Below are 21,100 nucleotides of genomic sequence, written 5' to 3'. Positions count from 1 at the left end.
CGGCCGGGGGTGGGAACCCGAAGTCTGCGTGACGTCTGCGAGGCCGTGCCAGACCTCAGCGGCGTCGCTGCTGTTAAAGGAAAATCTGCCTTGCTCGAGAAGGCGGCCAACAGCTCCGCGTTTCCCTCCGCTTTCTGTAGCCTGGTGGGGCCTTATGAAAACCCGGGAAGACGCAGGGAACCGGTGAGTAGCTGCCTGAAACGACAGCACTGCTTTGGCTTACGTTTCGTGTCCACGCGTATCAGCGTGCTGCCTGACACGCGTCACGCTTTCATTTACACGGGTTAAACGGACAACATCAGCTCAGCGAGGAGATACCGCACCGGCTTTAACACGGCATTCCCGTTTAAAGCGCTGATCCCATCCACCCTCAGTGCCGGAACATTGGGTTTTTCCATTGGGAAGGGCAGGGCTCAGCCGCCTCGTAACACTCTACCAAGCTGCAGGACGTCCTCGCAGCATCGCTGCCGGCTCTGTCCTACGGCTCCACCCCGCGGGCTGATCCCATTGCCGCGTGGCAGCCTCTTGCCCCGCCCACCGCGCTGCCATTGGATGGCTCATCGGAGGGGGCGTGGCCTTACCGGACCCGGAAGGAGAGCGTGGAGGTGGCGGTCGGGCGGGGCGGTGTGCGGGTAGGGCTGCGTTCCTTCGGAGCACGGCGGCAGTGCACAGCGGGCGGCAGGCTGCTTATGGTGAATGAATGGAGTTGTGTGGCTGTGTGAAGCGTGTGACTAGCGTTAGTTCTTTGCGGGGCGTTGTTGGGAGGGGACACGAGTGATGATCCGAGATCTGCTCTCCCAGATCACTTCGGCTCTTCGCGGTCTAGTCGAGCTCTACTGGGGTAGTGTTGTACGGGGACTGTAGAGGCTCTGGTAGTGGTCCTCCCCACAGCCCCACACGGAGGTGTATGGGGTACAAGCAGAGCTCTAGAAGCATTGAATGGCTTAGATTGGAAGGGGCCCCAAGGGTCATTGAGCTCTGCCTACTGCCATAGGCGGGGCTGCCTCCCACCAGCTCAGCTGCCCAGGGCCCATCCAACCTGGCCTGGGGCACCTCCAGGGATGGGGCATCACAGCACACCTCACCACCTCTGAGTAAAGAACTTCCTCCTAACATATAGCCTAAATTTCCACTCTTTTAGTTTAAGGCCATTTTCCCTTGTCTTATCACTATTAGACTGTTTAAAAAGCCAGACCCCTCCAGGTTATAAGCTCCTTTCAAGTACTGTAAGGGCCACAGTGAGGTCTCCAGCATTGTGTTGGCCCCAGTTTGAGACAGGATTCAAACTCAAATGAAGTACAAGATGTGAAACAAATTTGAATGACTCTGTTTCTCTTACAAGCGCTTGTGTTACTTCTTTCTCCAGAAATGGATGTTGAAGGACTTAAAAAATACTCAGCTTTGCATCCCAAGCCCTCTGGACTTACTCTTCAATATGGCACTGCTGGATTTCGCAGCAAGGCGCAGCAACTTGAGCACGTCATGTTCCGCATGGGCATGCTGGCAGCACTCAGGTCCAGGGCCACAGGAGCTACTATTGGTGTCATGGTTACGGCATCTCACAATCCTGAAGTAAGAGCAGCCTTTTGTTTGAAGAAAAAATAGATGTGGCCTAATAGAATCAAAGCTCATGGTAATAATGGGAACAAGAGGTTTCTATGGGCTGCATCTTGCAGGCACCTCCATCTGCTTAAGAGATATGTTTATAGTATTCCATTAAAATGTGAACTCTGGCACGTTGAGAGTTACCTTTCTACATACACAGGGTGGTCGTTTTCTCTCATGTGGAAAAGTCAATGCTGTAATGTAGGATGTTTGTAAGATTAGCAAGGCTAGGAGTGGCTGTGAGAAGAGATGAACCTTTGAGCAAAATCTGCCAGTAGAAAAAATGAAGCAGTTACAAATCAAGCACTTTAGACTTCTGCTGCTGTGGAGTATTCCCTGGTATTCGCATTTTCCCTTAGGTCACTTTAATGTCAGATGAACTTCATGCCAAGGTTATAGTGGGGTGGGGAGAAATAAATGACTTAATACACTGCTTAGTTCAGTTATTTGGGCTTGCTGGAGGCTGGAATAAATAGCTAACTATGACTTCCTAAAAATGTTCCATGTTGACAGAAGTAGTATGGTTAAACCTTTCCCACTCTTAAGCTGAGTGTTTTATTCTCTTTTCTTCTAAGGAAGATAATGGTGTGAAGTTGGTTGATCCTCTTGGTGAAATGCTGCACCCATCCTGGGAAGAATACGCTACGCAGCTAGCAAATGCAGAGGACCAAGAGTTACAGAAAACAGTAACTGAGATCTGCCAAAAAGCAGCAGTGAACCAGCAAAAAGATGCTTCAGTTTTTATTGGTAGAGATACCAGGTAATTCAAAAACACTGTTAGATGTGTGCTGCTTTTAGCAGAGGTGGCAGCAATTTGTTCATGAGTGCTGCTGAGTGCTTAGCTCTCTACAGCCAGGTTTGTTACCCATGCCTAGTCTGCTACCTGTTGAAATCACTTAAGGCTATAGCAATCCACAGCCATTTTCTAATGTTCCGTTATGAGCTTCTCTGATAATTATGAGAGCTTCCTAGCACTTCTGATCTGGGTGTCTTATTGTTTTTTTTTGGTGAGCACTGTGTCACATCCATGACACAGAAGTTCATCAGAAGTTCATTCATCTTCACAATTCTTTAGGGTAGTGACTTTCAGACTTGTTGAATCAAAGTCTGCTGGCAGGAAACTTGCTTTTCATAGTCATTTTCCCCATGCTCCTTCTTTCCAAATACACGTATAAAGGTTTTCTGTAAAGGCTGTGCTTTTTATTTTCCAGACCAAGCAGTAAGGAACTTTCACATGCAGTAATAGATGGCATCTCTGTTCTGGGTGGTCAGTACCATGGTATGTCAAGCTTTTGCTATTCTAGTTTATTATCAAGTTGTTTTTGTAAATGTGACTCTGCTACATAGCCCTAAAGCAGTAGCCCAGGTTCCATTTCCATTTGTCCGTAACAGTCTTCTTTTAGAAGAGTTGGATTGCTTTATGGTAAAGGGGTTCCTATTTTTTTAACAGAGCTTAGTTTTCTTTGTGTTTCCTTTGTCTGTTTTCTGTAGAATAGCAGATGTGCTTTGTATAATATACTTTGAAGGAGAAGTTAATTTAGTGTTCAATTTCTTAATATTGAAGCCTTTGTTTTATGTTAGATTATGGTCTAGTGACCACACCACAGCTGCATTACGTGGTCTGCTGCCAAAACACCCAGGGGCAGTATGGGAAACCAACGCTGGAAGGTTATTACCAAAAGTTATCCAAGGCTTTTACAGAGCTGATAAAAAAGGTAAATGTTGGTAATTATCTTCTTCCTGCAAACGTACAAAGTGGGTATCTTCTGCTGTTATTTTGTTTGGGTCTGAAGTTTTAAATTCAGCGTATCTATAGGTGGGGTGGCGGAGCCTATGGTTTCCCTCAGGTGTGAGTTCACTTTGTCCTTTCTTTCTGTGTACGAAGTCTCTCAGTTCTGGAGAGGCTCAGAGGCAACTGAAGATTGATTGTGCCAATGGCATAGGAGCTCTGAAACTGGCAGAGATGGAGACCTATTTTCCAAAGGAGGTACAAATTCAGGTATATAATGATGGAACAAAGGAGAAGCTCAACCACCTGTGTGGGGCAGATTTTGTAAAGGTTCATCAAAAGCCACCTAAAGGTATGTAGTCAGTCATCTTATATCCTTTTACATCCTCTCTAGATCTAAACGTGCAGGGTGTAGTAGTGGTGTATCAGCCTCAGATGAGCTGAGTTCCCTTGTTTCTTACTAAGTGATTGTAAGACTGGTTGTGCTTGTGTGATGGAAAGAGAATCCTAGGACAGGTTTTGATGCAATCTTAGATTATTATTCTAAATCGTTTGGTGGACTACAGCATGTTTCAGCACATTGGAGACGTGTTTGACAATCTGACATGAATGTTAAGCTGGTGGAGCCCAAGGATCATCCAGGTCTAGCTTTGTTTTACCTCCCTTTACATTAACAAGAAGTATTTACATTGTGGCCTAGCATTACAAATCCTTTTCCGTGTTCCTAAGGAAGAGCATAATTAACACTTTGGTGCCAGCAAACTGACAGCTTGACATACACCACAGAGGTAATTATTTCAACCAAATTCCTGCAGAGTGCTTAAAAGAAAATCCCCAAACTGGGAGAATGGACTAGTTTGAATATTAGATTATTTGAGGCTAAATTGAGCTGTCTATTCCACAACTGCTTCCTGACTGAGACTGTCAGCCAAACCTGAACATCAAGGTATGGTGGCATTTCCTCTTTGTCATGCTGCTTGCAGGGACAAGTTTTGGGGTATGGTTTCCAATGCTCTGAAGGATAGAAGGTGTCAGCAGCATGGGCTGGTTTCCTTGTCCACCTGTGTGCTAAACTGTGTCCCTCCAGGAAGGGGGATAAAGGATGCAGTGTCCTTTGGGGCACTGCCAAGATCCCAAAGATCTCCAAATGAGCCTAGCAATGGCCAGCTGCTGTTTCTGACATACAAACTCCAAGTTAATGGCAAGGTCAGCATTTTGGACAAGAGAAAGACTTGCATTGATAAAAGGGCAGTTTGTTTTTCTGAGGCATTGCTCTGACAGGTGACAACTTCTTCCCAGCAAATTCTGTCTTGGCATTAAGCCTAGAAACGTTTTGAGGCAGGAACTCTTCATACTGTATACACTTAGTAAATGCAGTGTCAGTTTGGAGCATCTGTTTTGTGTGTCTGCAAAGAGCTAATTTTGTTTCTTTATTCCTATCTCTAACTTGCATTTCTAACTCTGTGTGCATTAGGGCTAGACATGAAGCCTAATGAGAGCTGCTGCTCATTTGATGGTGATGCAGATAGAATTGTTTATTACTACAAGGACACAGCTGGCCATTTTCACCTAATCGATGGAGATAAAATAGCAACTTTAATTAGTATCTTCCTTAAAGAGCTCCTTGCCAAGGTAACTTTGATGTGTCAAATGAATGCTTACACTTAAAACAGGAAAAATGTAAAATAATAGTCTGAAAGGACTGTGTTGATTTACTCACAGGTGGTCTTTCTGTGCTTGCCTAAAGTGCCCCCACTTTAAAAAGAGCACAGCAAAAACTGTTGCTTTGACAGGGCTGTAATTTCCTTATTCCAAATAAAAATCCAAATACAGAAATTTTAAACTTACAGTTCTTAGTGAGAATTTTCCTGTTTATGTGCTCAACGTACTGATAGTCCATTCTTTCATTTTTTTAATCTTTCTTGAATTCTGGGGGGTCTCAATCCTTCCCCCACTGTTTCTCTGAAACTTTATGAAGTTGAGCATGAGAACATGTGACGGTCACAGGGTTTGCTTGTTATCATTCCCAAACCAGTACCTGCAGCAAAGCATCCTCCTCCTACAGGGAAGAGAGAGATAAAGCTTTTCTTTTTCAAACATTCTCTTGGACTTGGTGTTGATGGTTAGCCTAGATGAGTTACCCTGGTTTTCTTCTCTTTGACACCAGCTAATTTCTTGCACTGCGGCAGACATGCCAGCCAGTGAGGAGAACTTGTGCTTGCCATCTACCAGCCTTTGCTTGCTTTGCACTAGAAGCTTTCAGTTTATTGCTTGTGCTTGTGGCCCCATGTGATTCCACGTCTCCGGCCAGTGTGCTGAACTTGCTGAATCTGAACAGTGGTTTGAAAGCCTAAGGAGAGCTGCTTCAAGCTCGCCACAACACCCATGGTACACAAAGGCTTAGTAAAATTCATGCTGTCTTACCTGTGTGCACATTCTCTGATCTCTGATACTCAGGAGATTTAAGTGTCTGCAGGAGAGCATAGGCTTAGTCCTGTATGATTTTATTTTTCTGGTTATCCAGCTGTTCAGCCTTCTGTACATAACCACTGCACAGTAAAGTGCTTTGCTTCTTGGTTTGCTCAGGTGGGGCAGACTTTGAAGATGGCAGTGGTACAAACAGCCTATGCCAATGGGAGTTCAACGCGCTACCTGGAGGAGACGGTGCAGGTATTCTCGACTTCGTATCTGGTAGTGTTCTGCAAATGTTCTGTATTGTTTTTACTTAGTACTACTATAATATGATTCCTAGGAAGGCTTAAGCTGTGCTAAAATCAACAACTGATGACTGTTTCAAAACCTAAATTATTAGTGGCAAAGGAGACGGGAGAGAGGAAATCTGGAAAGTTCCACTTTTACTAGTTAAAATCCAGTTTGGCAGAAGTTAAGCAAAATCCTTTGTTACTCCTGGAATAATGTGAGGAATTTATGGCTTTGCAACCAAGTGAGCAGGAAAGGGCTCCTTGATACTTAGACACTGATTCTTTCATTTTTATCTAGCAGCTGGCTCAATGTTGTTTAATAGGAATACGTGGCTTAAGGTCAGTTGGCAAAAATTGAGTTAGGACATTTAAAGTTTGGATAGAAATCTGTTATGTTCCCTGAAATAATAAAATGAATTAGGATGTACAAATATTTTTAAATCAATCATAGAATTCTAGAATGGTTTGGGTTGGAAGGTACCTTTAAGATCATCTAGTTCCAACTCCCTGCTGTAGGCAGGGACACCTCCCTCTACACCAGGTTGCTCACAGCCCCATCCAGCCTGGCCTGCAATGCTTCCAGGGAGGGGGCATCCACACCTGTTCCAATGTCTCACCATTCTCATAGTAAATAATTTCTTCCTGATATCTAGTCTAAATCTACCCTCTTCCAGTTTACAGCCATTTCCCCTCCAGCTGCCATCAGTAGATGGTAACACAGTTTACATTCTCTGTATGCCCTTGGGTTGTAGGTACCAGTTCACTGTGTCAAAACAGGAGTGAAACACTTGCATCACAAGGCCCAGGAGTTCGATGTTGGAATTTATTTTGAGGCAAATGGACATGGCACAGTAAGTATGAGCATGTCATATATGATAGCTGCAGCCAACGCATCAAATCTAAGTTAAAATTAGCCTTTGAGGGAAATCTCTTCATCATCTGCTTACATTTGTAACCGAGACTTCTGTCATATATTGAGAACAGCCTTGTTTCTGCTTTTATCATAGCACTGCCACCATCTCTTCTGTTTTGTATGGGGAATGGGAAGTAATGGAGGCAAACCTTAATAATTATTATATGGGCTTAAAGGGTAAAAAGCTTTTTTCTTATATCCCAGTTCTTGATGCGGGCTGTGGGCTGGTCTTGTTCTCATCTTTTTTATTCTAGGTACTCTTCAGTAAGGCTGCTGAAAACACAATCAGACAATTGGCAAAAGAGGAGAAAGATGATGCAAAAAGAGAAGCAGCGAAGGTGCTTGAGAACATGATTGACCTGATTAATCAGGTAAAAGTCAAGAGGAACAAAACCCCATGCCTGTCAGCACAGCGATAACCCCATTTGTTAGGACTTTTCAGGCTCCTGCCAGGGACTGCTGGAGCAGGAGGGGGTGTGCCCTGATGGAAGAGACCAAGAGGAAGAGGGTAGTAGTAGTCATCAGAGATGTAATAGTTTCTCAGGAATGGACGTAGGATGCTTTTATCTTGCTTCTGCATTCAGAATCAAGAGGGAATGAAATGACTGGAGAACAGAGTGAGAGCATGTGACTTGTTCCTGACTCGATAGCAATTTTTCATCTGATGTTTTTCATTGATCTTTGTAGTATATGAGAGGATGGGGATGTTCCAATGCCCACGACAATCCCTGGTCATGGCATACAGATCATTCCTCCAGGAGCAGGGCCAAGTCACATTTCACAGGCCAGCTTCAAGCATTCTGACCCTGAAACAAAAGTGAGGTGCCAGTCCTCATTAGGAAAGGTGAGGGCTAGCACTTGCCCTTGGCAAGTCAAAATTAAAAAACCTGAAGAACAACTATCCTTACCAAGGCAAGTCACTGGCTGTGTGATGATTTTCTTCAGGTGGGAGCTTACTGATCAAAGCATGCCTTCATTTCTTCTCTGATGAATTCTCCAAGTCTTCCCTTTCCCCTCTCTGTTAACAGACGGTTGGTGATGCCATCTCAGACATGTTGGTTATTGAAGCAATCCTGGCTCTGAAAGGTCTGACTCTGCAGCAGTGGGATGCCCTATACACTGACTTCCCAAGTCGGCTGCTCAAAGTTCAGGTTAGTTGCTCTTCACACTGGCTCATGTTGCAGCAGTGTCTTTCTTTGTAAAATTCATACTTCCATTTCACTTTTGCCTCTGGTTGAAATTTGGAACATTAGCGTGAGAGAGACAGTCTTGCTCTGCTGTAACTCTGTCCAATTTTTCTGGCACTTAAAGAACTTGAATATTCTGGTTCTTTCTCCTTCCTTTTCCACTGTTTGGAGAGCCTGAGGAAAACTGGCTCCCAGCTGATAACATTGTCTTATGCTTAAGAACACAGTAAGAGAGCTTTGGGCTTTAACATTAACCAAAGACAAGAGGTTACGTGTTCTGATCTACTGAGAAAAGCTCCAGCATTAGCTGAGCAGCTAACCAAGGAGGCATGTTCAGAACTGACCCTTTTTTCCAAACCAGAAGCTGAGTCCTATCAGGACTTGGTTACCACATACTGAGCAGCAGCTGAACAGGGGGTTCCTAGTGATCCCAAAGTCTTTGAGTTAGCAGGCAGCTCTCAAAGTGAGCTCTTATTCTGGTATTGAAACAAACCAAAACCTAAAGTTCTGTCTTAACAGTCACCTGTTTCATTCTGCTCTCAACATACTGCTACAGCATGGAAATAAATTGTCTGTTTCTGATGTTGAAGGTTGCAGACAGACAAGTAATTGACACAACTGATGCCGAAAGGCGTGCTGTTACACCTCCAGGGCTACAAGAGAAAATCGATGCTCTGGTAAAGAAGTACAAGCTGTCACGAGCATTCGTCCGTCCATCAGGAACAGAAGATGTTGTGAGGGTCTATGCTGAAGCAGACACGCAGGTCAGAGCTTGAACTATTTGTTTGTTCTGCAATGTCTTGCTCAGCAGTGGGTGCTAGATATTTAATCAAATGCAATAGGTACTAAATTTGGGGGAGGGAGTGAATGTTTTTAACGTTTACTTTTAAGAGTTAGATGTTTATGAAGGCAGATTTGATATTAAATGATTTTGAGAAGACAGCCTTCTGAGAACTCTAAGAATGAAGTTAACAAGGCAGCCAGTAACTGCATGATTTCTTAAAAGGTAAAAAGTCCAGAATAAACCTCGGGTGCTAATAAGATTTAGTCCAAATGGGGACTTAAAATCACCACAAGCAATAGTCCAGCTCTTCCCATGGTCATACACTCCTACTCCCTTCTTCCTGCCAGCTTGACCACAGTGGCAAAAGATACCTCAACATGACAGCAACATGAGAAAAACAGTATTTGCATGAAAACTTTGGTTGTGGTGTTGCACATTCATTCTAAACTTCTAATACTAATAAAGAGATTACTAATTAACTTCTACAATATCCCACAGGAGAATGCTGATGCCCTTGCCCATGAAGTAAGCCTGGCTGTTTATCACCTTGCTGGTGGAAAAGGAGCATCACCCCAACCTATTTAAAACTGAAATTCACAACTGGACTTATTTTTTAATGCTACTTTCTTTACTCTGTACTAGTGTGGATGTATCGAAACCTTCTTGATTGTAGCAAGGAGTAATCAGAACTAAGCAGAATACTACTTCACTTATATCTTACCTTGGTTGGCAGCTTACCTCTTAATCAGATGTTCTTGCTACAGTGTGGTCTCTTCCTCTCCCAGTCTGACTAACTACTGAAGCTGAATGGATTTAAAGGTGGCAGGTACCTTGGATGCCATTTCTTAGCAGCCACTGGCCTGTTTGTGGCCATAGGGGAGCTACATCTCCAGTCTTCTAAGGCTAAAGAACCACCTTTTGTACTGGCAGCAGTCTGGTCATCAGCTTTTCCCAGACAGCATGCAGGGTAGATGAGCTCTGCAGCCTGGGCCAGTGAAGACTCTAGAGAGCCCTGCCAGAGAGGAAGCTCCCTTCAACTGTAGTGCCCTGCTGCTACCAGTCAGCCAAAAGCCTTTAACAGCTTTCAGCTGCAGTTGTTAATTAAAAGGGATGCCCCCAGCTTTCATTGATTACAAGGATTCTAGTTGGGTAACTGTTAGTTTCATGTTTTAGCATTACTGTGATCAAATTCCTTACTACCCCCCGCTTCCCAGCTTATCATCATGTTATACCTCCAGGCTGACCTCCCCCATCAGTGCAGCCATAGTTGTAGTACAGCCTTGCTGCATGCACATCTCTCCTACATGCCTAGACAACTGAAACTCTCTCACACAGACAATGGGGGGGAGCAGCAAGTCCTGGGCCTGAGAGTGAGTTCAGCTCAAGGCAGGGACACTGAAGTGATGAGAGAGCACTTGGAAATAATACAACTTACTATTGCAGAAATATCTTAAGTAGATTTTTTATGAAATTAAGAGATGAACAGAAATTAACACTTGATCATTTTGAAGGCAGCCTTCTGTGACCACTTTCACTCCCCACTGGGGTGAAGGGGCTAAGCCAAGGGGGAGTAACACTTCATATGCACACACATCACTCATCCATGTATTTCAGTTCAGGGTATCTACCTCTGACAAAAATATTAACTGTATTAACTCCTGGTATGGCATTTTTTTATATTGTTAAATAAGCACAAGTGCCAGTGGATCCCCCAAACCCTAAGACAAATAAACGAAGTAAACTGAAAAAAAATGTGCACTTTGTATTTTTTAGGTGGGTTTTTTTTTTTTTTTTTTTTTTTGAAGACAGAACTCAAGACAACAGAAAGTATACTGTAAATAGTAGGCACCATAATCAATATGAGCCACCAATAATTACACGTGATTCAGGCCACATCCAGAACTCTTATTTACAAATATGTAACTTAAATACAACATTGATTATTACATACAAAGTAAGAAAAGAATAATATACAACTGGGAAAGATAAAGTATTTCATTGGAATACATACATTACACATAAGCAGAACAGTACTGGTTTGGTTCACGTTTTTATGACACCTTCCAGAAAATCCTTCTCAACCATTTCTTCTATCTTTTGCCTTGCTTTGCTGGAGAATGTCTTGAGGTTCTCCATTTTTATGTCCTTACTTGGAAAGCAGTTGGGGTAAAGGACAGGGCTCCCTGAGTGTCCAGCGCATCTGCTTGTGACTTTGCTGTTAAAAACTTGGCTGAGTACGTTAAAGAAAGGCAGAAGCTGCTCAATGCTGCGAACGGTGTAGATGGTTAGAAGCAGGTGACCTGGTTCCCAACTTAGTGTTTTCCCTGAGCTGTCCTCTTCTGGGTTTTTCTGTAAGTACAGAGAAATAGGAACTAATGAAGGACAAAAGAGAAGTAGTATAGCTAAACATAGAAGGTAAGTGTCAATACATTATTTTTCCATATTCCAAAAAAAAAAAAAAAAGTTGATCAAGGCACAAAACACCAGGGTGCAGCTTTTGAAGTAGATTACTGCATACTGTGTACTTGAAGGGAGCATATAAACAGGAGCTGTTTACAAGGGTGGATATTGACTGGACAAGGGGGAATGGTTTTAAACTGAGACAGGGGAGGTTTAGGTTAGATATTAGGAGGAAGTTTTTCACACAGAGGGTGGTGACACACTGGAACAGGTTGCCCAAGGAGGTTGTGGATGCCCCATCCCTGGAGGCATTCAAAGCCAGGCTGGATGTGGCTCTGGGCAGCCTGGTCTGGTGCTTAGAGACCCTGCACACAGCAGGGGGGTTGAAACTCGATGATCATTGTGGTCCTTCTCAACCCAGGCCATTCTATGATTCTATGATTCAGATCTGTTCCTCCCTGTCATCATGTGTGGCAGCAGCACTGGCCACAAAGGGACAGCTGACATCCACATGAAAGCAGTGCTAGATGTTCAGCCCAGGGCAATCTGGAGCTGCGTGCCTTCTGTGAGGCCACAGCCCAGTGATGCCCTGAACACAGCTCGAGCTGCTGCAAAGCTGTGGGAGTTGCAGTTGTTGGGAGAAGTTGTGAACTAGTTGCTCTCTAAAGCAGGCTGCCTTCTGATGGCAGCCCTCGCACTGTGCCCTACTGCTAGCGTTAGGGACAACAAAGTCCTGAGGAAGTTAAGATAAAACCAAAGGATTTTCAATCTGAAGGCAGAGTTCAGAGTTTTCAGAAGAGCATAAGCAGTGTTGTTTTAAATATCAGCGATAACAGGTCCAGAGGCTTTGAGCAGACACCAATGTTTCACACAGGGACCCAGATCACTGCTTGTATGTGATCTCAGCAGACTTTGTTTACACAGCTTCCACCTCACAGGAAAGATCTCAAGCGTGAGGACATGAGGAACTCCAGCAGCACAGGCAGCAGTCACACCCCCACTGCTCACAGGCACCAGCAGTGGCCCCTGAGGGTTGCCTTAAATATCTGCACACTGAAACATCTCAGCACTGACCTGCAGCTGCTTACACAATCATCTTTACTCAAAAAAAAACACATTTAAACCTATGCAACAAGGTAATATCAACTCTAGAAATACCTTGTTTGGACAACTATTGACAAACCAGTACAAAAGACCAACTACCATGAAAGCAGAGTTCCACAATGCAGTTTTTTTCATTCCCTGAGGCAGGAGAAAAGCAGGAGAGGTCACATATCAGTGAGGGCCCATCCCAGTCGGCCTCTGAGCAGCTCCTTGCTGCCCACACAGGCAGCACATTGAGGTGGGGGCTATGGGCACCACCAGCTGCAGGGCCACAGGGGCAGGCCCTGCTCCTCCTGAGCTGACTCAGCAACCGAATGACAGGAGAGCAGAGCACAAGGAGAGGACTATTGATCGCAAGGAAAGGACTTTCTTCAAGAAATGGCATTTCACAAATACCATTTTTATCCTTTACATGAAAGCAACAGCTTGCTCCAATTCAGGAGCCTATGACAGCTGTTTCACAAAGAGCAGTCAGATGAAACATGAACATAGGTAGTATTTCATTGTGTGGCTCCCTGCTTTCAGAGATGACTACTCCACCTATGCTGTTTATTCTCTACAACAGTTCAAGAAAAGAAGCCACAAAACAGACTAGAGCAAAGGGAAGCCTCCTATTTTTACAAGAGTTTTTAGCTTTAAGATTTCTCCCTCAGAGCTTTCACATTGGATTCAGAGAAGGGAGACATTTCAGCACTGGTCTCTGCAGCACTTGGCACAACCCAGTGATGGCTGCAGCCCACCCCCAGCATGCAGCAAGTGGTAGTGCTACACAGCAGCCAACCAAATGGGTGCACGTGCAAATACTGCTGCTCTCTCCGAGCAGTAAAATACACTTTGTCCATGCTACACAGCAGTACCTTTGCAAACACCACTGATTCCTCAGATACTCAGAGCAACAGTTAATTTGACAGAGATTGGATCAGGGATCCACACTAGCCTGTTGGCAGAAATAATTATTTCATTTTATAATGATTTGTGAAGATGACTGGTTTTAGAACGAAAACAGTTAAACTCATGTAGGGAAACAAAAATAAAATTATGTGGAATCTATAAAAATGAGGGCCCTTACAGTTACTTCCCTTCAAAAACCCCTCAACCCTGAAGAGACTCATCTCCTTCATTTGCTTCTGGAAGTGAAATGCTACCCTGGGCCTTGAGGTGATGGTAGTATTATGGCGAGCTTATTTCACAACTCAAGCATCAAAGGCCACCCTCACCTGATGCTTGGCCATCTCCAATCCCTCCAAAACCATCGTTTTAAAGTCCTCCTGTTTGTCCTGTGGAAGGAAAGAGGAGAACTTTCAGACTGCATTTCACATATCATACTAAGACTTTGCCATGAAGGCCGTGCAGTTGCTTGGTTGGGTGCTGTGTTTCAGCAGGAAAAAAAAGAAGTAAAATTCACCTGCCCCAAAGAGCCCTTCATCTAGAAACCACAGACTCTGGGGCTCTGGGACACTGCTACACAGTAACAGCGACTGAGTTTGTTCTTCTGTGCATTGCAGTAATGCCAAAGGGAGGTTTTAAGCACATTTGTTTCAGACAGAGCGTGAGAAATACCATACGAAGGGAACAAGAGCATTAGTTAGAGAGCTCCAAGAAAAAGTTGAAGTCAATTGAAACAGTTTGCTCAGAAACTATATTTTCTAAGAAAAATGCACAGCTATATGCAACAGAGTTCTCCTGCATGCAACAAAGAAGGGGTCTGGAAATCAGTATTCATCACCTCACATTCATCTCATCCTCACACCTCCAGTTATGGCTCACAGTGTGCAACTACCACCACTACTGACAGGCTGTGGAAATCTCAGGAAGCCTTTTGCATTCTGATGCATGCTGTGGAAGTCCTGACTTCAAGCATCTATCTCAACATACAGTACTTACCAGCATGTATATGTCATACATCACATGTATTTCCTAATTTGTGCAGAGAGATTATTTGGAATACGAGAACCTTCTAACAGGTACAGCATGTTAGATCGAACATGAGAGCTCAAGGATCTCGGTTAAATCAGCCAGTTAGAGCTCATTATTCATTTTTACAGGTAAGAGGAAGAGAGTTTTATTGTCCAAAGGCAATAAAGTAAGAACGTGCATGTGCTTCAAGTGGTTTCTTTACCCCTATGACATGAGGTTTGCTAGCTAAGTTCAGACTTGCTTGCAACTAAGTTATCTCTAAACCTCTCTATTTAGGCACTTGCATATCAGTAATTGTTTATTTGTTCAGAGAAAACATTTAACAGACTGTAAACACAGTAAGCTATCCCTGCTACAGCCCTGACCATGCCATCCTGATACAGGGATCCCTAAGGATGAAACTTCAAAGCTTCCTCCCAGGTGCCTTTGAGCTTCCTCCTCATTTCCCAGGCTCACACAGCAACTCGTCCCACTTGAGAGCCTGCTTGGGGGGTACTCACAGCAGGAGCAGCAAGGTATCTGACAGCAATGCTCTGTCCCTGTGGCAGCAGACAGGAGCTCCTCTGGACAGTGTTTGGTCAGCTTCCAATGGCTGACCAGGCCTCTGCCACAGCCAAACTTAGATTTTGACATACCTCATGTGCCAATAACAATAGCTCTAATTCTGCTCCCCTTTTATAAGTTATGCAGCTAAGATTTCCTCTAGAACCACTTCCATTGCTCTATTCCTTCTTCCATTCACAGTAACTACTCTGAGGAAAAACTCATTCTGTCCTGACTGTGCACTGCTTCAATACTGATCTGTCATTTTTAGAAATGCAATGGTTTTCTACATACTTAAATGCAATTATTAGAAATAAAACAGCTTTACTGTTTCAAAAGGTAATTATTCTACTACCTACATATACAACTGGCTATCTAAAAATGACTTATGTCTATATTAGACTTCTAATCAGGAAACTCTGGGCTATTACTTGAGTAGAAAGTAAAATGCATTTCAAAGCCACTGACCATAGTGACTCTTTTTAAATACCTACTTACAGTTTTTGTCTGATGCTGGCCTGAGATTACTCTAATGAAAATCTCCCATGCTATGTATACTCCCATCTATTCAACAACATCACAAGACAGTGCTGCAAGTTTCTGTACTTGCACGTTTTCAATGCAGGCAGAACTGGATGGCAGTGGCATACCTTTGCTTTCTTTCGCAGCAGTTTTGCTAGGCGCACCACATAAGGTTTGAATTCCCTCTGATGCGTTCCCTGTCTTCGTACCTCCAAGCCTGAATCATCTGATGCTTCTGGAATAAAAGCCCAGCGATACCTGCCATGAGATAACACAAGCAGACATTATCTTTACCGAACACACAGCTCTTCAGCTAGATCTAAGAACATGAGATGCTGAGAAAATCTAGTGAAATATCAGAGAGGAACAAAAGCCAAAACTCAGTATTTGCCAAGAGAGAACAGCAAAATCATTTTCTGAAAAGTAGAGATATGGCCAAGAAAAATGGAGTTATCTTATTCTATTAGAGTTTATTAAAGTATTAAGGATGCCAAAACTGAGGCAGTGAAGCTAGAAGTGCATATATTCACATCTTTGTTGTGTCTAAGGGAACCCAAAAGGAATTGTGAATTACAAAATATGTAAGTTGCACAAAACATGTGCACGTTTGTGATACTTACTGTAATACACCAAACGTTCTCAGCACACTTGCGATACTACGACACATCAAATGTACTCAATATACTGTGTCGATAACAGGAATTCATTTCTGTTACCTATTCATAGGCCAAAGGACAAAAGGGACTATTCCCTTCTCTTCTGCTTACTGCACTGTAAAAAACAGCAGCTTGAATTTTACTCTGTAAAGGAAATTAAAATTTCTGCCTTGAAGGCTTCAGTCCCAGTCTGTGAGAATGCTGTAAAAGACAGCTATCCAGCATGACTAGTGTCTCTCCAGAAATGTGCAGCAATGACCTCAATAACATTTTTAGCCTAATGGCAGAGATTAGAATAGCATACAAAGCTTGGAAAGAATTATGAATCAAATCTTCAGTAAATAAAATAAGAAACTCTTAAGATTAGCTTTAGATTTAGAAATACTGTGGGGCATAACTGAACAGTATGTGCACAAGTCCGTGCACCATCTAGCACATCCGAGAATCTTTTCAACAATAGGACAACTCGAGCCATCTGCAGAGCTGTGCCAGGGACAGTCACTACTGTGCCACGTATAGGAAGAGACGAGATGCTTTGTTTTGTCCTGGGCTGTCTCTTCTACAATCCCCAGCATTGTTTTGCATTCAGTTCTTCCAGCAGATAGGACCGCAGAGGAACTGAGAAAGCAGTTTGTACACGTGAACACAGCTGCCCAGACGCAACCTATGGGATCCCCTTAACAAACAGATTTGTTGCAACGTATTTCAGTCAGATCACACAGGAGTAATTTAAGAGAAGTCATATTGAGATCATACCATGGGTCATCTGATCTGCTGACTCACACACTGAGACATATTGGGTGTATCTTAGGTTCTTGGACATTACCTCAACTAAGTACTGGAAAAGCAAAGTATTTGAATAAATTGCTATTACTGATTAGCTCAGAGGTGTGGAGAATCTCCAGCCAGAGGCTAAGTCAAAACAGCCTAAAATCATCTGCTACATAGCTCTATTTGTTCTGGGGGCCACTCTGACACCAGGAAGGGATGGACTGCAGGCTACTCTGGATGAAGGCCAGAAATGGAAAGGAAATAGGAAAACGAAGGTATTAAACAGCAGAATTTTACCAAGAGGCACAGTAAAACATTCAGAAACTCAGATAATAGCATCTTCTACTCACATCTGAAATTGAGGAAGATTTTCAGATGGTAAAGCTAAGGCCAAATCCAGAAATTTGCAAGCAGACAAGTACAGATTCAGCCATCTCTGGCTATTGTAGGATGTGGAGAAACCATTGCCCCCTGTGTACGTTGTCTCCAGACCAGCAACAGATGGGCCAGAAGTCCTAAAATAAAGTACCACAGACAGGTGAGCCGATGTTGCCTCTCACTCTATGGGCCAATCCTCCAGTGTTTGCTCTTATAAAGATTAAAAACATTTTACTTCCCAAAATAATCCCAAATGCATAAATCAAAATAGAATATTGCATGGTTATGCTATTGCTGGAGTTTTGTAAGAGTGTGTGTATGTGTATAAAAATCATATAAATATGTATATAAAAATACAAAAGTATATTATACTGTATCTGATTCCTGTCAGTCATCAAAATTAAGAAGGAGCTTGGCAGCCAAGCAGACATTATTTTACAAAATATTATTCAAAAGAATAAAGAGAAGCTAGGAAGAAAACAAAGAACAAGACTTGGGCAAATATCCCTCTTTGTTCTTTTGAGAAATCAATTTCTATTGGTAGCATTGACTGAAAATGCATCATACTATGCAGAAGGTAGATGCAATAGAAATTAACAGTAAAACAAGATAGAAAGATCTAGTTCATCTTTGTATCTAACACTAGAAGATGTTACCTTTTTATTAAAGAAAAGTAACAATTTTGCAATCTTATTCTAAATATATGTGTGAAACAGAAAGCTAAAGTCATGCCATGCCTATTTGAGTTGAAAAAGCAGTGTCATTTTACATGGAAGACACAAAGAACTAGCACACTTGTATTGTGTAAGTTACCCTAGATGTTTATGAACAAGTTGTTAGGAGTGGTACTTTTGCTTGTTTGTTTTACTCTGATTGTGTTCCTGGCACTGCAGTCAGACTGGAGTACTCTTCACTTGTACTTTTCATTTGGGCTTGGCAATTGTAAGACAAACTATTCTAACAAATGACAGCCCATCAACATGCCAGGACATTTAACAAGCTAGAAAAGCGGAAGTTCATAAGTTTACCTGGAAATGTCTTCGTCTGCAGTGAGCTCCTGCTCCATCAGTAAAAACACTTGCACCTGAAGACCAAATGTATTTTAATACAATTTTTTAATGGACTGCTACCCAGGAAAATGCTGTAGGGAGGTGTGAGTAATAACCCTTAAAGTTCTGAACAACAGTTCCTCTACTTCCATTCTTGGATGACAAAATAACTCCTGTACTGCAAGTGGAAATTGGAACCAATATGCATGTGGAAATTGAAACTCATATACAGTCTAAAGTAGCATAAAGACCTGACTCTTTTACAATCAGAATTTCCTAGAAAGGGAGCCCAGCAGAGAGCAAGACCTAAAGGAAATGACAATAAAGAATTATACAAAAAAACAGCCAAGCTCAGGTGTGAATGCCTGAAGATGACACAGTTTTGTCTGATGGAAACAGTTTCTTGACTGAGGCAGCTTGCATAAATAAATAGGGTACAACACAGAAACAAGAGAGGCACACTGTTCTTAGCTCTTAGCAGTTCTAGCAGAGTAAAATGATATTTCTACTAATTATACTGCTGACAAGCTTAAAAACAAATGCATGTACTTCTTTAAATAAATAAATAAATGCTCTTGATCTTTAAAATACTCCTTAGAGCTTTTCTAATTCATTGCTTAGATCAGTAGTTAACTAAGGGCTAGGTTAGGCACCAACAGATATCAGAAAAATCCCAAGTGATTCTGATTGCCAGTTTGTTAATGCCTTACAAACTACCTCACCTACAGGTTCATGGACCAATGTTGGATACTGAACACAGTCATTTGAGTTTTGGCTTCGGGAATAGGAATAGCTCTGAATGACCATTAACTGCCAACGCAGCATGGATTCCAATTCTTTCTTTAAGAGTTTTCTCAGCTTTGTTGTTGGAGAAAAAGGGCGGAATGACCATGGAAGTAACTACAAGGACTAGGAATGGTGGAAAAGGTACGTGTACATAAGTAGAAATTGAAGCAGGAACCACAAAGGTAAATACAAATTTAAGTCAGGAGACACCTGAACGGCTTCAGTAACATAAGCCAACAGGTGTTCTGTTTGGTTGGAAAAAATAGACTACAAAAATAAGTTTTTTGCTTGTGTCTATTTTGTGTAGTTACATGCATAGTATCTAAAGAAGATTTTTAAAAAATCATTATGGATATGGGTTTCATCTCCAGCTTGCACCAGTCTTCCAGATAACATGTGCTAACTGCAACTTACCAGTTCAGTGATCATTGTAGGCCAAAGAGAAGTAAGGTGCTGCGGAGACATTCTTAAAAGCAATACTCTGAAAAACAGGAACACTTGGGAATGAAGGGTGGGCACCTGTGGCAAACGAAGACTTTCTACCAATCTTTCTGAAACAAAAAGCCAAGAAAGCTTCCTCAGTTCAGAATAGTAGAGTAACTCCAGCTAGTATTTTCTTACTCCAGCATTTACTCTCACCTGAGTTGTTTTTGTTTTGTTTTAAATATTTTTCATTACTTCTTTATATTGACAGAATAAAGCTGTAGCGAGCAGCCACTTACACTGACAAAGAACTTCAGAACTGCAGTGTATTCTTATTAAACTTCTCCATTCCAAATGCAGTATTTCACCTGCTCATTTTACGCAGTTTCACTCGTTCCAGAAAAAGGAGTAAGGAGATTCCAAAAAATATAACAGCTCAAACAACTAAAATATATATTACTGAAAAAGCTGCATCATCACAGTATATGAAATATTATGCAAGGATAATACACTATTTAACTATAAGCACCATTGTGCATTCAATACGGAGGCAATAATTAAAGAAATTTTTCAGTCAAGCCAATACATGCACTTTGCAGTTCAGAGCAGCAAAATTATTTGTACCTTGAGCATAATAAATCAGCTTCTGACAGACTGGGAAAAACAAAACAAAACAAAAAACATCTCCAAGGAATAAACCCTGGAACAAATGTGATCAGGAAGATTATGTAACTGACTATCTGTGTGGAGGAAGAGATCAAGGTGCCTGCTTTGGTAGCATTAGCAGATAACATATCAAGAAGATGCCATAATTATTTGCATCATCTTAGAAGAAAACCAACCAGACTTCATTCCCAATCATGTAAAAAGGTCAGTTAAAGAGATATTCTTCAGCAATAAATGGGATATATATATACAGAGCAGCAGATAAAAGTCACAAATTCAAAAACTCTTCAAGGTCAGATTTTGTATTTATCCCTAGTTGAACATTCAAGATATAACTATTTACCATGTCAAAAAGCACTTTTTGGGTGTCCGAGGACATTGATCAAGGTGTAAAATGACAATAGAGTAAATAATCTGTTAGAGAACTGGTAATGAAAGTCCATGTACTCTGTAATCATGTAAGATTAAAAGTGTTCTGAGGAAAATCAGTAGTAATTCCATACTCAGTATGCACAGATATTCATTCCAGGGAACAAATTTACCTGCTGTTATCCTGTTATACAAATAATTCCTCAGGCAATCAAATTCCAGAAGAACTCCATGAACTGCTACATTTTTACTGACCTTGTATATCTGGAAGGTATTTCTGGTATTGGTCTATCTCACTACTAAAAATTGCAAAAGCCAGTCTCTTCAGGAGCATAGCACGCTGTTCCAGCTCTGCTTCTCTATTAGCAAAGAGATTGAGAGAACTGCTCTGAGCCACAGCCACTCGTGCTGAAAGAGATAATGAGTAACACAGATTAAAATTAAATTTCCCTTTCGTTTCACTTAAAGGAGCAAATAACTCTTACATTCATTGCATTAATGTAGCTCAAAAGCAGCCATTAAGAAGATGCATATTTTGCAATTTGCATTCTTAAAAACTGTGATTTCAAATATACATTTGAAAGAAAACTCATAGG

The 21,100-nt window shown here is 42.1% G+C and overlaps 2 protein-coding genes across 10 annotated transcripts in view; one reads left to right on the top strand and one right to left on the bottom strand.

Moving 5' to 3' along the window:
• Positions 1 to 39: 39 nt before the first annotated feature.
• Positions 40 to 10,672, top strand: PGM3 (phosphoglucomutase 3). 3 transcript variants are annotated; one of them, XM_042881704.1, is made up of 13 exons: positions 40 to 183; positions 1,367 to 1,572; positions 2,181 to 2,365; positions 2,817 to 2,884; positions 3,187 to 3,320; positions 3,491 to 3,686; positions 4,809 to 4,966; positions 5,921 to 6,004; positions 6,789 to 6,887; positions 7,204 to 7,320; positions 7,978 to 8,100; positions 8,727 to 8,900; positions 9,419 to 10,672. In XM_042881704.1, the coding sequence occupies exons 2-13, from the start codon at positions 1,369 to 1,371 to the stop codon at positions 9,503 to 9,505; spliced, it is 1,629 nt and encodes a 542-aa protein (XP_042737638.1). In that variant the 5' UTR covers positions 40 to 183; positions 1,367 to 1,368; the 3' UTR covers positions 9,506 to 10,672. The 3 variants fall into 3 exon arrangements, with proteins under 3 accessions (XP_042737638.1, XP_042737655.1, XP_042737645.1); XM_042881721.1 differs by lacking the exon at positions 40 to 183 and adding an exon at positions 594 to 632; XM_042881711.1 differs by lacking the exon at positions 40 to 183 and adding an exon at positions 624 to 692.
• A 20-nt stretch (positions 10,673 to 10,692) lies between these two features.
• Positions 10,693 to 21,100, bottom strand: part of DOP1A (DOP1 leucine zipper like protein A) — a 60,160-nt gene continuing 49,752 nt past the window's right edge. For 4 of the 7 annotated variants that reach the window (XM_042881605.1, XM_042881620.1, XM_042881613.1 and 1 more), the window contains 7 exons: positions 20,760 to 20,912; positions 19,461 to 19,597; positions 18,240 to 18,295; positions 17,184 to 17,348; positions 15,535 to 15,664; positions 13,642 to 13,701; positions 10,693 to 11,269 (listed from right to left, as the gene is read on the bottom strand). In XM_042881605.1, the coding sequence (XP_042737539.1) occupies positions 10,964 to 11,269; positions 13,642 to 13,701; positions 15,535 to 15,664; positions 17,184 to 17,348; positions 18,240 to 18,295; positions 19,461 to 19,597; positions 20,760 to 20,912 (1,007 nt within the window). In that variant the 3' untranslated portion in view covers positions 10,693 to 10,963. Of the gene's footprint in view, positions 11,270 to 13,641; positions 13,702 to 15,534; positions 15,665 to 17,183; positions 17,349 to 18,239; positions 18,296 to 19,460; positions 19,598 to 20,759; positions 20,913 to 21,100 lie in introns of those variants that run through there. The other 3 variants (XM_042881630.1, XM_042881653.1, XM_042881645.1) reach the window with 2 other exon arrangements.

This window comes from Lagopus leucura, unplaced genomic scaffold (genome assembly GCF_019238085.1).
Source record: "Lagopus leucura isolate 7727_CA_CO unplaced genomic scaffold, USGS_WTPT01 Super-Scaffold_73, whole genome shotgun sequence".
NCBI lineage: Eukaryota > Metazoa > Chordata > Aves > Galliformes > Phasianidae > Lagopus > Lagopus leucura.
This window is presented reverse-complemented; position numbering and strand designations above follow the sequence as displayed.